Source organism: Malaclemys terrapin, chromosome 21 (assembly GCF_027887155.1).
Source record: "Malaclemys terrapin pileata isolate rMalTer1 chromosome 21, rMalTer1.hap1, whole genome shotgun sequence".
Lineage (NCBI taxonomy): Eukaryota > Metazoa > Chordata > Testudines > Emydidae > Malaclemys > Malaclemys terrapin.
This window is the reverse complement of record NC_071525.1, coordinates 7,720,947-7,735,500: the sequence shown is the minus strand read 5'-3', so window position 1 is coordinate 7,735,500 and position 14,554 is coordinate 7,720,947. Positions and strand designations below refer to the sequence as shown.

The following is a 14,554-nucleotide window of genomic DNA, read 5'->3' as shown; positions in this document are numbered from 1 at the left end:
TTATGAAATGGCAAGAGAGCTAAAAGATGATATTATGGAGCACAAAGTGGTGAGGCAGCTGAAATCGTAGCGAAAGTGCCAGACTTCTAAATGCCCGGCAAAAGCAATAGACCGTAAAAGCAGCGGAGTGACAGTTTGGTGAATCTGTTGCCGCAATAAACATTTTAGTTCAAAGAATACGAATCATGGCATAATATTCACGCAGAGAAGATTTAGCTTCAGAGTAACAGCCGTGTTAGTCTGTATCCGCAAAAAGAAGAACAGGAGTACTTGTGGCACCTTAGAGATTAACAAATTTATTAGAGCATAAGCTTTCGTGGACTACAGCCCACTTCTTCGGATGCATCCATATGTTCCATTCTATATGCATCCGAAGAAGTGGGCTGTAGTCCACGAAAGCTTATGCTCTAATAAATTTGTTAGTCTCTAAGGTGCCACAAGTACTCCTGTTCTTCTTTTTTTTAGAAGATTTAGCGTCATTCTGGGGCGAAATACTTTCTTAACATTTGTTCGGCGGCAGCACGGTGACAGACTGCCAGGTGAAGCCATCGGTTAGAGTTTGGGACCATTACACTTGAAGATTTTGGAAAACACCTCTGGCATCGGCTTCGCTCAGTCCGGCCTGGAGAACACAAAGCGGCAGTGGAAGTGCTAGACAGCTGGGCCAGTGGAAGACTGAACAATTTGTGAAGGCAAACAAGGCATCTGTCCTTATAAAAGGGGAGGTAAAACAAGGACTCCTCACTAACACAACTTACTCAGAAGCCACTTGCAATGTATGAGAGAGCCATACACAGGATTGGTGTCTATACTCTGCCGATTTCTGTATGTAAGAGGACTACTGGACGCTTATACAGCTGTGCATGCTCTAGGACAAAGTACAGTAGCATAACATTCTGCATACAACGTATGATACTTAGTCCATGCAGATATTGAGATTTCTAGTTCTCAGCATTTGCTGCGGTCCATTAGATTGTGTGCGTGAACCATAGATCCCCAGTACCTATTGACCAAACACGCACACCCTCCCCTTGACCATATTGGCTTGATCAGGACACCTTTGTTTCTCTGTGAGATCTGAGGAATATATAGTCCCTGGAAGCATCCTGGTTCTAAATTCAGGACCTAGAAAGATCTCATGAAGGGTGAAGGCATAGCCTCAGAATTCACACAGAAACCAAGATGAAGGCAGGTTTCTGTAATCCATTCCGAGGCCTTTTATATCAGCACTGACACCAAACCAGCAGTGAAGGATGGATGGAGAATACAGTGGTTTTTGTTTCATTTAAATTTAGTAGCTTTCTCCCATTCATTACCTGCTTTCTTACTCTTTGTAAGGCACACTGAACATTAAACATGTCGGTCTTGGAGACTTTGGGCCCAATTCCCTGGTACCCTGCCCCTTTGTATAGCACTTACCCCAATGCCAAGTGGATATCAAGTGCTCAGAATGGCAGTGTCTGTCACTAGAGCTGCTGGGAAGCTTCCCAGCGGAATGTTTTTCCTTCGGAAAATGCCGTTTCATCCAAATCAAAACGTTTGTCGGGAACGTGTCAATTTTGATCGTTTCATTTCAGAAACGAAATCATAATGGCGCATTCCGCTAACGGCGGAATGTTCCATTTCACTCCTTCTGGAGCCGAACGTCCCGAGGTTCCATTTCAAAATGGTTGTCCAATCGTTTGACTTTAGACCACAGACTATAACATTTTGAAAAAGCTGAAATCCAAGTGAAACATTGTGATCGACCCCCAAATAGTCGTCCCCTCCCCCCCGCTCCGCCACCCTCCAAATTTTGTTTCACAGGAAATTTTTGAATTTTTGAATTTGAATTGTTCTGGAATGGGGGGGAAAAACTTCAAAATGGCAGGATTTCTCGTGAAACAGAAAGCACTTCCCGCACAGCTGTCTCTTACATTGAGTTGGCACTGGTGCAGGGTAAAGGAGAAGCAGACCCTTTATTTGAGAAGCCTCTTGATTTTTCACTCCCCCAGGCAAGAAGGCAGGCGTTTCAGACAAGGCGCACCCACTGTTTGGCATGTCCGTTAACCTTATATAGTTAAAAGAACTTTAAACAGTTTAAAGGCAGCTGAGGAATAACAACTATAAAGAGCGTTTTGTTCCAGTCTGTATGGATTTCAAGTGTCCACAGGAATGCGTACTTTTTTTAAAACGAATTTTATTTAAAGTTTCATTCTAAGTACCTCGCCCCTGGTTTCCATGGGTTCTTGGCTTGGGACACAAAACCATACAGGCCTGTGAAGGAAAGTTTACATTCTTCACCTCCAGTTTAAAATCGGCATCTTATAGTCAGCAGCCCGGCTATTTTTGGAAGGTGAAATAGCCATGCTCTGTATGTGGAATTTACATTTTTCCCAGCCGTTTACTAGTTCGGGCTGCCTCGTTCCCTTCTACATGTCACATACTCTGCAAGCTCCAGGAAGGCTTTGAATTGCTGCACATTGCGAATTTCCTGACTAGCATCATAACATCAAGAACGAGCTAGCATGCAGCTGCACCCCTGCCCTCTGGTGGGTGGAATCAGAACTGCTCCACTGTGGGTCATAGACCCTATACTGGTCGCTGCTAAAGGAAATTCACTCTGAGCTCACACTGTAGAAGCCTGGAGCAGTGGCTCTGAGTTCTATCACTCTGAAATTCCAAACAACCACCGGATGCAGCATGGTGACCTCTGTGAAGTCCTACGTTGCCATAGATTTGTTACAATTAATCTCCATATAGAATAGACGTTCCTAGCCTCCCTTGAAGCACTGTGTACCATAAACAGCAGGTACATTGGAGCAATGCTACCCTTCAGCACAAACCCTCCTCTTCAGCCTTTTTCCATCTCTCTTGTCCTGTTGCCTTTTGGACTAACATTTCTCATACCTGGCGTCAGCACAGGTATGAACAATCCAGCCAACAGGCCTTTTTTTTTATTTATGTGGCCATAAAAAAAACCTCCCAGATTTTCTACCACTTGTTTGCAGACACTTCTTTTGCACTTGGGGGAGGAAAAACTTTTTTTTTTTTTTAACCCCTTCACCTGAGGGCTGCTCACTCTAAATAGCCCCTAAGGCCCAGATCCTCCTAGGCATTTAGGTGCCTAACCCCCATTGAAATCAATAAGCGCTAGGCAGCTGCGGTCAGGTTGTTTCTAGGCTCCGGACAAGTCAGCACTAGCAGTCGGGCGTAAGGAAACCAAAGGTCGATTCCCAAGCAGTCGCCCCCTTCAGGCAGGGCACCACTTGCAGCAGACTAACGCAGGGGCAGGTCATTCACGGCTGACATAGATCCCAACATGGTCTCACAACTCTCCTGCCTTTCCCTAGGGAGGCTCTGGAAGGCTCGGCCGCTCTCCTCCCCAATCCGCTTTCATCTGAGCCGGGCTCTCCCCTCGCTCCAAGCCTGACGCCAGCCAGGTGTAGCAAGGCGGGGCCGACGGACCCCACAGCTGCCCGTGAAGCCAGTGTGGGTAAAGCACAATGCCTAATCCTCTTGCTACTCCATGAGTATCTGAAAACTCCACGAGAGCAGGGGACTGGGCTAGATGGCCTCTCTAGGTCCCTTCCAGTCCTATGATTCTTGTGGCTCTGAGCCTTACTGCTCAAAGCCGCCCCGACTAGAGTAACATACAGAGCCACTTACGACTCAGTAAGCAGGCTGCCAAGGTCTTCATCCCACTGGCAAGTGGCTACTCAGACGTATCCCCAAAATATTTCAGTGGGGGGGAATCGGATGATCACCAGCGAGAGGGTTCGCAGGGTGGCCCTCCTGTGATACGGGCAGCAAGAGCGGCCGTAAGGGTCCGGCTCCGATGGCCGCACCCATGCGGAGTAACGTGTTGCTCCCTGGCTTTAGACGGCCAATGCCCGGCTCATGGCGTGAGGCACTATGAGGCAATCCGAATCGGGTCCTCAGAGCCCACGTGCAACCCATGTTCAGTGTGGCAGTAATCTCAGGGGATGGGAGCCCGAGCAATATTTAACCCCAAGTCTTTAAGGCAAAACTGATGTGGTGGCTGTATTTGGTTTTAGTGGGTCAGGCAGCCAAATCTACGGCTGGTGGAAACCGGCTCCATCAATACCTCCTGAGGCTCTGGCCCAGACATTTCTCTACATCCTAATGAAAATGTAGCTACGTTCCTAGCAAAACTCTCACACTGCTGGTTTTCTCTTTGCTCTGCGGTTTTGGACACACAAGGCGGACAAGCTGGGATTCTTTTCAGAAATGAGCCTTGTGCCCAGGGCCAGCGCAACCCATTAAGCGACCGCCTAGGTCACCTAGGGCACTAACATTTGGGGGGTGGCGACCGCGGTGGCCGGATCTTCGGCCGCCCTGGTCGTCGTCCGCATTTCGGGGGCGGGACCTTCCACCGCCTAGGGCAGCAAAAAAGCTGGCAGCACTCCTGCTTGCGCCTGATCAGAATTGAGCAGAACAAAGGGCCTGTTGGCGATGTCCGGCAGAGAAACCTTGAATATCCAAATGGAAAGGGTGGGGGAACTGAGCACGGGTTGGAAAAATGGGAGGGGGGGGTTAGAGAAGCAGGGATGTCCGCCTCCCCAGGGCAATACAATCGGACTTCAGCTAAGAGGAGAATTTGGATAGGTGAGGTGGTCTTCTGTTTGCACCCACGTTTCTTAATAAAACACAATAGGAATGAGCTCAAATCCGACCGCTACTTGGTGGTTCTCTAGCACGTTGTCGCACAGGTACGGTCAGAGCTATCGCACAATGCCTGCTCACACCAAGACAAACTGACTGTGGCTTCCAACACTTCTGAGCTCAGCACGGGCACGTGAAGGTGTGACTGCAGTATGGCTCGGCACGCCCCGGGTCGTTTTGGTCTAGCCAGCGTGAGTAACAATAGCAGTGTAGAAAAGGGTGAGATGGACTTGGGCATGGGCTGGCAACCCAAATAGGCACCCCGGGACTCTGGCAGGCTAGTACCGGGGTGGCTAGCCTGGGCCACCAGATGTTAAGGGGGCCACTGATGCATCCCCAGAAATACCAGACGTTTCAGTACTTCTGGGAATGGCGTGGGGCCGACCTCAGCTGTGTGACACTGCCCCTTTGGCATGACCCTACGGATGCCATGTTGAAGAGCACTCCAGTCAGGGGCACTGGAACGGGGGAGGGCAGGGACCACTTTTTGCCACGGGCCCTGTCCCTGCCCCTCCTCTTCCCCCGAGGCCCCGCCCCCTGGCTAGACCGGCAACGGGAGCCTGGGCAGCTGTGGGGAGCCGCGAACCCTCCACCTGCCCTGGGTGGAGGGCTTGGGGAGGGGGTGGGAACAAGGGTCAGGGGCTGCTCTCAAGCCCCCTGTACCCTAGGTAAGTGGAGGGGCCCGGGCTCCCCAGCCCCGCTTCTGGCTTGGCCAGGGGTGGGGTCTCGGTGATAAGAAGAGGGGCAGAGGTGGTGCCACGGAGAGGGTAGGGGTCCCTGCCCCCCCACTTTGGGGGAGGCTTCACTGCCCCTGACCCCAGTCACACTGGCAGGGGCAGAGGGCCGCACTCTTCAACATGGTGTCCTCTGTGCCTGATACTGGACAAACCCATGTCTGGTTTTATCCCAGTGCTGGACAGAGGCCCAACCACAGAAAAACAGCACAGCCCAGCTTAAAATGGGACAAATGGCCCGGCTGCCGCATCTACCCTGCGATGGTTACCCACGCCAGCTAGAGTAACGCTAGCTCAGGTGTGCCTACGCCTGCATTGACTGTCGACATACCCTTGAGAAGAGAGAAGGTGGGTGGATGGGGAAACACAGACGGTGAGCCTTGGAGGCGTCATCACTGGGCGACTCGTTAATCAGAATCGTCAGCAACCACTTTCAAAGTAAAGGACAACACAGAGACCTAACCAAAAAGACCCGGTCGTGTGCCTGGGCCACTGGCATCAGACCAGATCAAAATCGAACGCGCTAACGCTGGCTATCGGCGCGCGCCAGAAATTGAAGCTGTTGAACTGCAGGAGAGTGTCCTCTTCCTCGGAGATGTCCTGCCTGGGCTGTTTCCAGGCCCCGGACCGCTTGCCCACACCTCCCTTGGCTTTGTAGAGCGCCGCGTCGGTCAACCCCAGCCCCTCCAGCTCCGCCAGGTCGAGCTCCGGGATGGGCATCCTCCAATAGAGAAAGGAGTTGTACTGGCTGTTCGCCGTGTCCAGCATCTCCGCCTAGAAGGAAGAGGACGGAAAAGTCTTTTGGAGACGCAGGTTACCGCGCAGTCCTAGCCACTCGGGGTAAGGAATGAGCTAAAACGTTACTGCCTCATGCTCACCCAGGCCCTGAACCTGTGAACAGGCCCGTGGAGAGAAATTTGAGGCCCCAATACGTCCTCCGCTGGGGCCTCCCCTCAGCCCATTTCACCACAGTTAGACGTTTGGGGGTACAATGGTCCCTTCCCCCATCAATGCTGCCGGCGAAGAATATTGCTGTGTGGGCAGGTGGAGAAGGCAGCAGGCCTTAGCCAGGAACACTGGGTTCTAGTCCAGGCTCTGTCCCAGCGCCCTTCTCTGTGCTCTAGGGCAGGTCCCTTCGGCCCAGGCTGCCAGGCACCTTTGAAGATCTGGGCCTCAGCTCCCCATCTGTAAATTAGTACTGGTGCCTTCCTCTGTCTGGTCTAGGGAGATCGTAAGGTCTCTAGGGCAGGGATTGTCTCTTACTTTGTGTCTGTGTAGCATCACGGGGTCCCTGGGTGGTACCACCGCCTACACCTCCTAATGAGGAAATTATGGGATGGAAACATTCCACAAATCTTGGGACAGGTCCCAGCCCCCGAGCCCTTCCGGATCTTCCCCTCCCCAGGCTGCCCAGGGCTGGTTTTACAGCCGCCTTCTATCCTAGCAGCCACATGTCGCACCTCAGCGGCCGTTTTGTCCTGCTTTGATAAAGGATCAAAAGCAGCTTGTTGAAGCAGCACTGCCTAGTGCACTGGCTTGGGACTCAGCAGTGGTGGGTTCTAGTCTTAGCTCTGCCACTGGCCTCCTGGCGACCTCAGGCATGTCACCTAACCGCTCCGGGCCTCAGTTTCCCCATCTATAAAATGGAGGTGACACGACTGACCTCCTTTGTAAAGTGCCTTAGGAGCTGTTGATGAAAAGTGCCAGGTAAGAGCTAGGGCCTAGCTACTCAAAGGTATTTATGCCTAACTCCCTTTCAGGATCTGGGCTTACGATTGGCTTCGCTATAGCATTTACCTTGGATATGTAGATACAGACGTTCTCGGAAGGAGCCACCCTAATGTTTGCATGGTAGGAAACTAATCATGTGGGGCGTGGAAATAAAATCCCCTGTGGTTTGTTTCTAGTGCTGAAAATTTGCGGGTGACCGGGAAGACGAAGAGAACTAAGTGCGGACAATGGGAATAAAACAGGAACAGAAATAGAATTAGGGTTAGTAGGATTCATGATAAGGACGCACAACAAATTCTTGCTATCCTTTGACTATAACTCTCCGGATAGAATATAATATATATTTGTGTGTGTGTGTACATGCACACCTACGCCTGTGGGGGAGACAGTATTGCCTAGTGGGTAGCATGCTGGCCTGGGCCTCAGAAGATCTGGTCTCTGTTCCTGTCTTGTCCACTGGCCTGCTGAGTAGCTCACGTCACAGCTCTGTGCCTCAGTTTCCTCATCTATACAATGGGATAATGGCCCATTTCCTCAAAGGTATATTGACCTCCATTGTAAAGCACTTAGACTCTTCTCATCAGAAGAGCTCAGAGGCATTGCCATGGTATGTGTGCATATATCTGTGTGGGCATGCATGTGTATCTGTGGAGAGGGGGTGTGTATACACCCCCTAACCTCACACACATCCACAAAGACAAAGGACTTCATCGTCTTTCCACCACGCCCCTGCTCAAATCAGGAGTCACTCCACTGCCATCAGTCCAGCCCCCTCCCTGCCAGATGTGAGAGCAGAATCAGGACCCAATCGGCTGTAACAGAGCTCTGCTTTGGGGTTTCTAGGCCCCCCGTCACACACCTGAGATGCCTCTCCTACCTCCCGCTGCACGGCACATCACGCAACATCCATTGTGTGCCGAGCCAGACGGTTCCTGCACTTGCCCCACCCAGACGGATTTGCTGCAGCGCCCCTCCCCCGCTCTTGCTCTTCACTTTGATACCACCTTAATATACAATTCTCCCCACTCCCCAAAGACCTGGCCTACCCTAGTCCAAGTGAATCCAACCCTTAATGTGCATTTCCCTGGCAGAACTCTGTCCTTTGACTGTAAAATCAAAGACAGCGAGGACCAATCAGTCTATATATCTAGATTTCCTTTGCTTTCCACTGACTGTTTCTTACGAGGCTTGAATCCACTGGGTTTCCGACATCCCCTGCAACTGGGCGCTCACATTCCCATCAAATTACACAGGGACCAGTTTGCTTCTAAATTTAAAAAAACCCAAAGACTGTGTGTCATCCCCTTCCATAAAATGAACAACTGTGTTTTTTTTAAATAGCATTCTGCTCACGGGTATATTTCCGGCTTTCTTTTTGCAAGAGGACAGCAGATTATTAAAATTAGCTCCGTGATGCGTTTAGCACCGGGCAATCTGCTTGATTTAGAAATGCACTCAACGACGCCAGCCTCTAAGCCGTGATGAGGGAGGGTAATTATATATATTAAAAAAAAGAGGCAGATATTAAAAAAATGCAAATTACACTTCAGAGATTCCTCTGCGTTGCCTGTTGTCCTCAGGGCCAAAGAGAAGCGCGTCACCTTGATTAATGGAATCATGTTAACGGGCAATCAGCCAGGTTCGATGGGGGACTGGAGCCTTTATTCCACTGCAGTGAAAGCCTAGTGCTAAACTGATCCTATATGTTCCATTTCTTCTCCTTCCCTGTACCAGGGGGTAGCCGTGTTAGTCTGTATCCACAAAAACAACGAGGAGGCCGGTGGCACCTTAAAGACTAACAGATTTATTTGGGCATAAGCTTTCGTGGGTAAAAAACTCACTTCTTCAGATGCATGGAAAACCTCTGAGGGTTGACACACCACCAATCCAAGCCTCGGCAACCCCCCCCCCCCGCCCCCCATGAAGTGACTCAGCTTTCTTTTTAAGGAATAGTGATGCTTTTTTACCTGTTTTAAGGAAGGGTCGGATCTGGTGGCTGCTAACCCAGCTGACAGGGTCTTCTTTGTGCCGAAAGCGTCTTCTGCTGCAGCTGGGCGTCAGGCAGGCTTGCAGAATGTTCTGCCTTGCTTTTGTCTGGGTGCGAGTGTGCGCGCGTGTCTGTCTGTCTCCGCAATGCAGCCCCTCCTAAAGAGGCAGATTCATTACCCCTCCTCCCAGGGCTGGTGGGCCGATGATTCAGCTGTGGGAACGCTCTGCTATTTGAGTGGTGCACCCAGGCTTTATTCTAGTCGGGGTGGGGGAGCAGGGCTTGAAAGCAGAAGCGATCTGACTTCATCCACACACTTGAGCTTAGTTGCAGGTTCTAGAATGTTAGGGAAAACCTATGCCAAGAGGATTTTAAAATAGAACAATCTTGTGATACCTGGGCAGGGTCCCTCCCATTTCATCTTCTGCGTGCTAATAGGTGTGGGCTGAGGAGCTCCATGCTTTTCCTTTCTACCCGCTCACAACTGCAAGCAACGTTCATTTTAAAATGGTAGGATCCGGAGGCTCTTTGGTGAAACCGAACGGGCGTTCCTTGATACAAAGCAAGCTGGATCGCTCGGTAAGCTGGGTGCCAGCAGACGCTGTCTGCTTGAATAGGGCTACATGTATACATCTATGAACAAAGAAGGCCGGCCGTACTTACAGGACGGGGGACTCTTTCCTGGGAAGCAGTGATGGAAAAAGATTTGGGGGTCATGGGGGGTGCTCAGCTGACCACGAGCTCCCAGTGCGACACTGTGGCCAAAAGGGTTAATGGATCCTGGGAGGCATAACCAAGGGCATCTCACGTGGGAGCAGAGAGGTTATTTTACCTCCGTATCTGGCACTGGCAGGAGTGAAAGTAAACCGGTATGGGCCGGTACGGCATACCGGTAAAAATTGGCCACCGGTACCAGCCCATACCCAGCTGTGCCTTTTGCCCCCTCCCCCCCGGCCGCCAATGGTGGGGGAGGGAGGAAGGAGCAGCTGCCCTGGGCTAGCGATTTAAAAGGGTCCGGGGCTCTGGCTGGCCCCAGGCCCTTTAAATCACCGCTGGAGCCCTGGCTGGCACCAGCCAGGCAGCACACAGATGGGCTAGCTGGGGGATGCTGAACCCCCAGCCCGCCCCTTCCACCCGAGGCCCCGTCCCTTCCGGGGACCAGAGTCGGCCCCCGTACCGGTAAGTCTTCCCCGTTACTTTCACCCCTGGGCACTGGTGCCACCGCTGCTGAAATCCTGCATCCCAGTTCTGGTGCCAGCAGGTCAAGGAGGATGGTGATAAACTGGAGAGGGGTCAAAGAAGAGGCACAGGAATGATTCATTAGAAAACCTGCCTTACAATGATAGACTCCAGGAGCTCCATCTATTTAGCTTAACAAAGAGAAGGTTAAGGGGCGACTTGATCACGGTCTGTAAGTACCTACATGGGGAACAAATATTTAATAGGGGCTCTTCAGTCTTGCAGAGAAAGGGAGCCCACACTCCAACGGCTGGAAGTTGAAGCCAGACGCATTCCGATTGGAAATAAGGCGCACGTTTTTAACAGGGAGAGCAATTAACCCCCGGAACAATTTCCCGAGGCTCGTGGTGGATTCTCCGGCACTGACCAGTTTTAAATCAAGACAGGGTGTTTTTGGTAAAAGCTCTGCTCTGGGAAGGGTTTCGGGGCAGGTCTCGTAGAGGAGCTGGGGACATTTTGCAAATAAACAAATACCTGAGACTGCACCCGAGTTCTGCTCCAGAGGGGAAACTGACCTGTGAATCCCTTAGATCCTGCTCAGCAAGGGAGGAATTAATTAACTCAAGTTTCAGAGTAGCAGCCGTGTTAGTCTGTATCCGCAAAAAGAACAGGAGACTTGTGGCACCTTAGAGACTAACAAATTTATTAGAGCATAAGCTTTCGTGGACTACAGCCCACTTCTTCGGATGCATACCATAATTAACTCAAGACACTGTTTGAAAAGACCCCATACCAAATAAGGCTGCATTGTTCCGGCTTCCTAGCAAATTCCCGAGGATATAAAATCCGCCTCTACTATCCTAGACCTTATATTTTTGGCATAGGATTCGAATTCTCTTCTGGGTCCTCAGCTGGAGTGGTTTTCCTGTTGCTGTGTGCACATAATTCCCATCAAAGCCAAGCCCCCTTTGCGTTAGGTTTTCAGACTGTCTATTTCTGCCTCCTTGTTTTTGCTTTCAGATCCACTTATCTCGGCGCCTGGGCCATTAGCGGAGCAGTGAGGATCCGCTCTCTCTCCCTAAATAGACCCACGTTTAGTTCCGTCATGTTCGCCCCGCTGGGGTTGGGGTGGAGGAGGGGGCTGCGCAACCTAGCAGGTATGAGAACTCTGCTGCCGAAACTGGTGACATTTTTCTCTCTGGTGTTTTCCGAGGAGGTCGAGTAGCTTTGTTTTCCTTTGCTTTTCTGCTGATGGAGGCCGAATGACAGACCCTGTGGGAAACTGATCCGGAGCACACAGATTCGATGGGATAAACCAAGGAGGGGGAAAATCCAGAGCTGCATCTAGCCCTTCCAACCAGACCCTTAGCTAGGGGCCAAGTGGGCAGCTAGGATTGTCAGCAGATTCCCTTGTGGATTCATAGCCAGAAGGGACCATTAAATCATCTACTCTGACTTCCAGCATATCACAGGCAATTAAAGGTCATCATGTTACCCCTCCAGCCGGGGCGTGGGCACAGGGAACCACGGCCCCATCACTTCGGGGGAAGAGGCAGCACAGGGGCAGGGCCTTGCATGGAGTGGGTGGAATGAGGGCAGGGGCACAGGGAGAAGGATGGCATGGGACGGGGCCTCTGGGGAAAAGGGCGGGAGCTTGGGGCAGCGTGGTGCAGGTGTGGTGCAGGTGCTGGTGGCCCCCCCCTACTTTTAGGGAGCGTCCGCCACTCCTCCAGCACATCACTGGATGTTGCCATGGAATGACTGTTGCCTCCCTCACAGGGGCAAGGCCCATGCTGCTTTCTGTTCAGCTGACCCAATCCACTTGGGTCCACATCCCTGGGGAGAGCAGGAGACACCCACTGCTTCCTGCTCTCAAAGGGGTGCATAGCAGGAAACAGGGCTGTCTGCCCGTGGCAGTCGCCCAGTGCTATGTGTGTGCGCACTGTGGAGGTGCCATGCTGCGGAGACAGCGTTCCCCAGTACACAGGGCACAGGATGGAGACCCGGGTGCTATTCCTGTCCCTGTAACTGGCCTGCTGGGTAGGGGGACCAGATGTCCCGATTTTGGGGTCTTAGGTTCTTATTACCCCCCACCTCCTGTCCCGATTTTTCACATTTGCTGTCTGGTCACCCTACTGCTGGGTGACCTTTGGCAAGTCACTATGCTGCCCGGTGCCTCCGTTTCCCCATCTGTAAAATGGGGATTAGTCTAACCTCCTTTGTAAAGCACTTTGAACTCAACTGATGAGTGCTAGATAAGAGGTAGGGATTATTGTCACTGCCGATAGTCCCGCCCATTCCCAGCACACTAGGTCTCTCTTTGCTGGTGCACCGCACAAGTACACACACACACACGGCCTGATGAGCTTCTTGGAGGGACTCGATGCATTCGGACATGGGAGGCGATGCCTTTTGACAAGTGTCACAACTCCTTTGGGCAGGAGCGGCACCAGGGTTTTTGGCACCCTAGGCGGGGGTCCTTCCGCGCTCCCGGTCGTCGTTGGCAATTCTGCGGTGGTAGGGGTCCTTCCACGCTCCTGGTCTTCCGGGTCCCGGAGCGAGTGAAGGACCCGCCGCAGAAGACCCGGAGCACGGAAGGACTCCCTGCCGCCGAATTGGCACCCCCCCCCCCAAATCCTGGTGCACTAGGCGACCGCCTAGGTCGTCTAAATGGAAGCGCCGGCCCTGCCTTGGGGTGCTCTCCATCTAACGCGGCCCGCTGGCCAGCCGTCGCCACTGCTTCCCTCTGGAGCATCCCTCTCCGTGAGCACGTCTTTATTCATCCGCAGCACGGGCGTCATGGGTTCTGCTCAGACAGCTGAACCCACACAGGTCTCGCCAGACGAGGCACGGCGCGACAGACGGCGCGACATACCGAAGTCAAGATCAAGCCTGGAATGACCTCCAATCCCTCCACCTCTGTTGTCTGAAACAGGGCTGCAGCGCCCCATGTCTATAAATGACGTGGCCTCACCTTATGCCATTGGCTTGTAAGCCGGCCTCTCCACTGAGCTCAGAAGGGAGTTCCCATGAGAGGCACCATTTGCCTGGTTTGCCAAACTGATGAGAGTGGGGAACAAAGCGTGCTCAGTGGGGGGATGTGGAATGACTTTCTGGAGATCAGGAGAATCCAGAGTCTAGTTACTCTAGGAATCACTGCAAAACCTTCCTCCTCAACAAAACTTTCCCCACTCCTATCAGAATGACATCTGCATGGGGTGACATTTCTGAAAGCACTTAAGAGACTTAGCAGCCTAAGGCCTGGTCTGCACACAGTGTCTGTCCTGGTGCAGAATCGTAGGACTGGAAGGGACCTCGAGAGGTCGTCTAGTCCAGTCCCCTGCACTCAAGGCAGGACTACGTATTATCTAGACCAGGGGGTGGCCAACCTGAGCCTGAGAAGGAGCCAGAATTTACCACGGTACATTGTCAAAGAGCCCCAGTAATACGTCAGCAGCCCCCCATCAGTTCCCCCCCTGGCTCGCTCCCAGCGCCTCCCACCCACCGGCAGCCCCGCCAATCAGCGCCTCCTGCTCCCTCCCCACCTCCCAATCAGCTGTTTTGTGGCGTGTAGGACGCTCGGGGTTGGGGGAATGGGGAGGAGCGAGGGCACGGCCGGCTCAGGGGAGGGGGCGGGAAGGGGTGGAGTGGGGGCAGGGCCTATGGCAGAGCCAGGGGGTTGAGCAGTGAGCACCCCCCGGCACATTGGAAAGTTGGCACCTGTAGCTCCAGCCCCGGAATCGGTGCCAATATAAGGAGCCGCATATTAACTTCTGAAGCTCTGGAGGCATGGGCCACCCCTGATCTAGACCATCCTTGACAGGGGTTTGTCTAACCTGCTCTTAAAAATCTCCAATGAGGGAGATTCCACAACCTCCCTAGGCAATTTATTCCAGTGTTTAATCACCCTGACAATTAGGAAGTTTTTCCTAATGTCCAACCTAAAGCACTCTTGCTGCAATTTAAGCCCATTGCTTCTTGTCCTAGCCTCAGAGGTTAACAAGAACAATTGTTCTCCCTCCTCCTTGTGACAACCTTTTATGTACTTGAAAACTGTTATCATGTCCCCTCTCAGTCTTCTCTTCTCCAGACTAAACAAACCCAGTTTTTTCAATCTTCCCTCCTAGGTCATGTTTTCTAGACCTTTCATCATTTTTGTTGCTCTTCTCTGGACTCTCTCCAATTTGTCCACATCCTTCCTGAAATGTGGCACCCAGAACTGGACACAATCCTCCAGCTGAGGCCTAATCAGCGCGGA

The 14,554-nt window shown here is 52.1% G+C and overlaps 1 protein-coding gene across 2 annotated transcripts; it reads right to left on the bottom strand.

The window, feature by feature from the left end:
* Positions 1-2,159: 2,159 nt before the first annotated feature.
* On the bottom strand, positions 2,160-9,278 carry MLLT11 (MLLT11 transcription factor 7 cofactor). Of its 2 annotated transcripts, none has more exons than XM_054011126.1 (2): positions 9,098-9,278; positions 2,160-6,173 (listed from the first exon to the last, which is right to left on the bottom strand). In XM_054011126.1, the coding sequence occupies exon 2, from the start codon at positions 6,165-6,167 to the stop codon at positions 5,898-5,900; it is 270 nt and encodes an 89-aa protein (XP_053867101.1). In that variant the 5' UTR covers positions 6,168-6,173; positions 9,098-9,278; the 3' UTR covers positions 2,160-5,897. The 2 variants fall into 2 exon arrangements, with proteins under 2 accessions (XP_053867101.1, XP_053867102.1); XM_054011127.1 differs by lacking the exon at positions 9,098-9,278 and adding an exon at positions 7,197-7,287.
* Between the last annotated feature and the right edge of the window lie 5,276 nt (positions 9,279-14,554).

Bases quoted from the DNA above. Each gene is read 5' to 3' on its own strand.
- MLLT11 (XM_054011126.1), bottom strand. From the start codon at position 6,167: ATGCTGGACACGGCGAACAGCCAGTACAACTCCTTTCTCTATTGGAGG.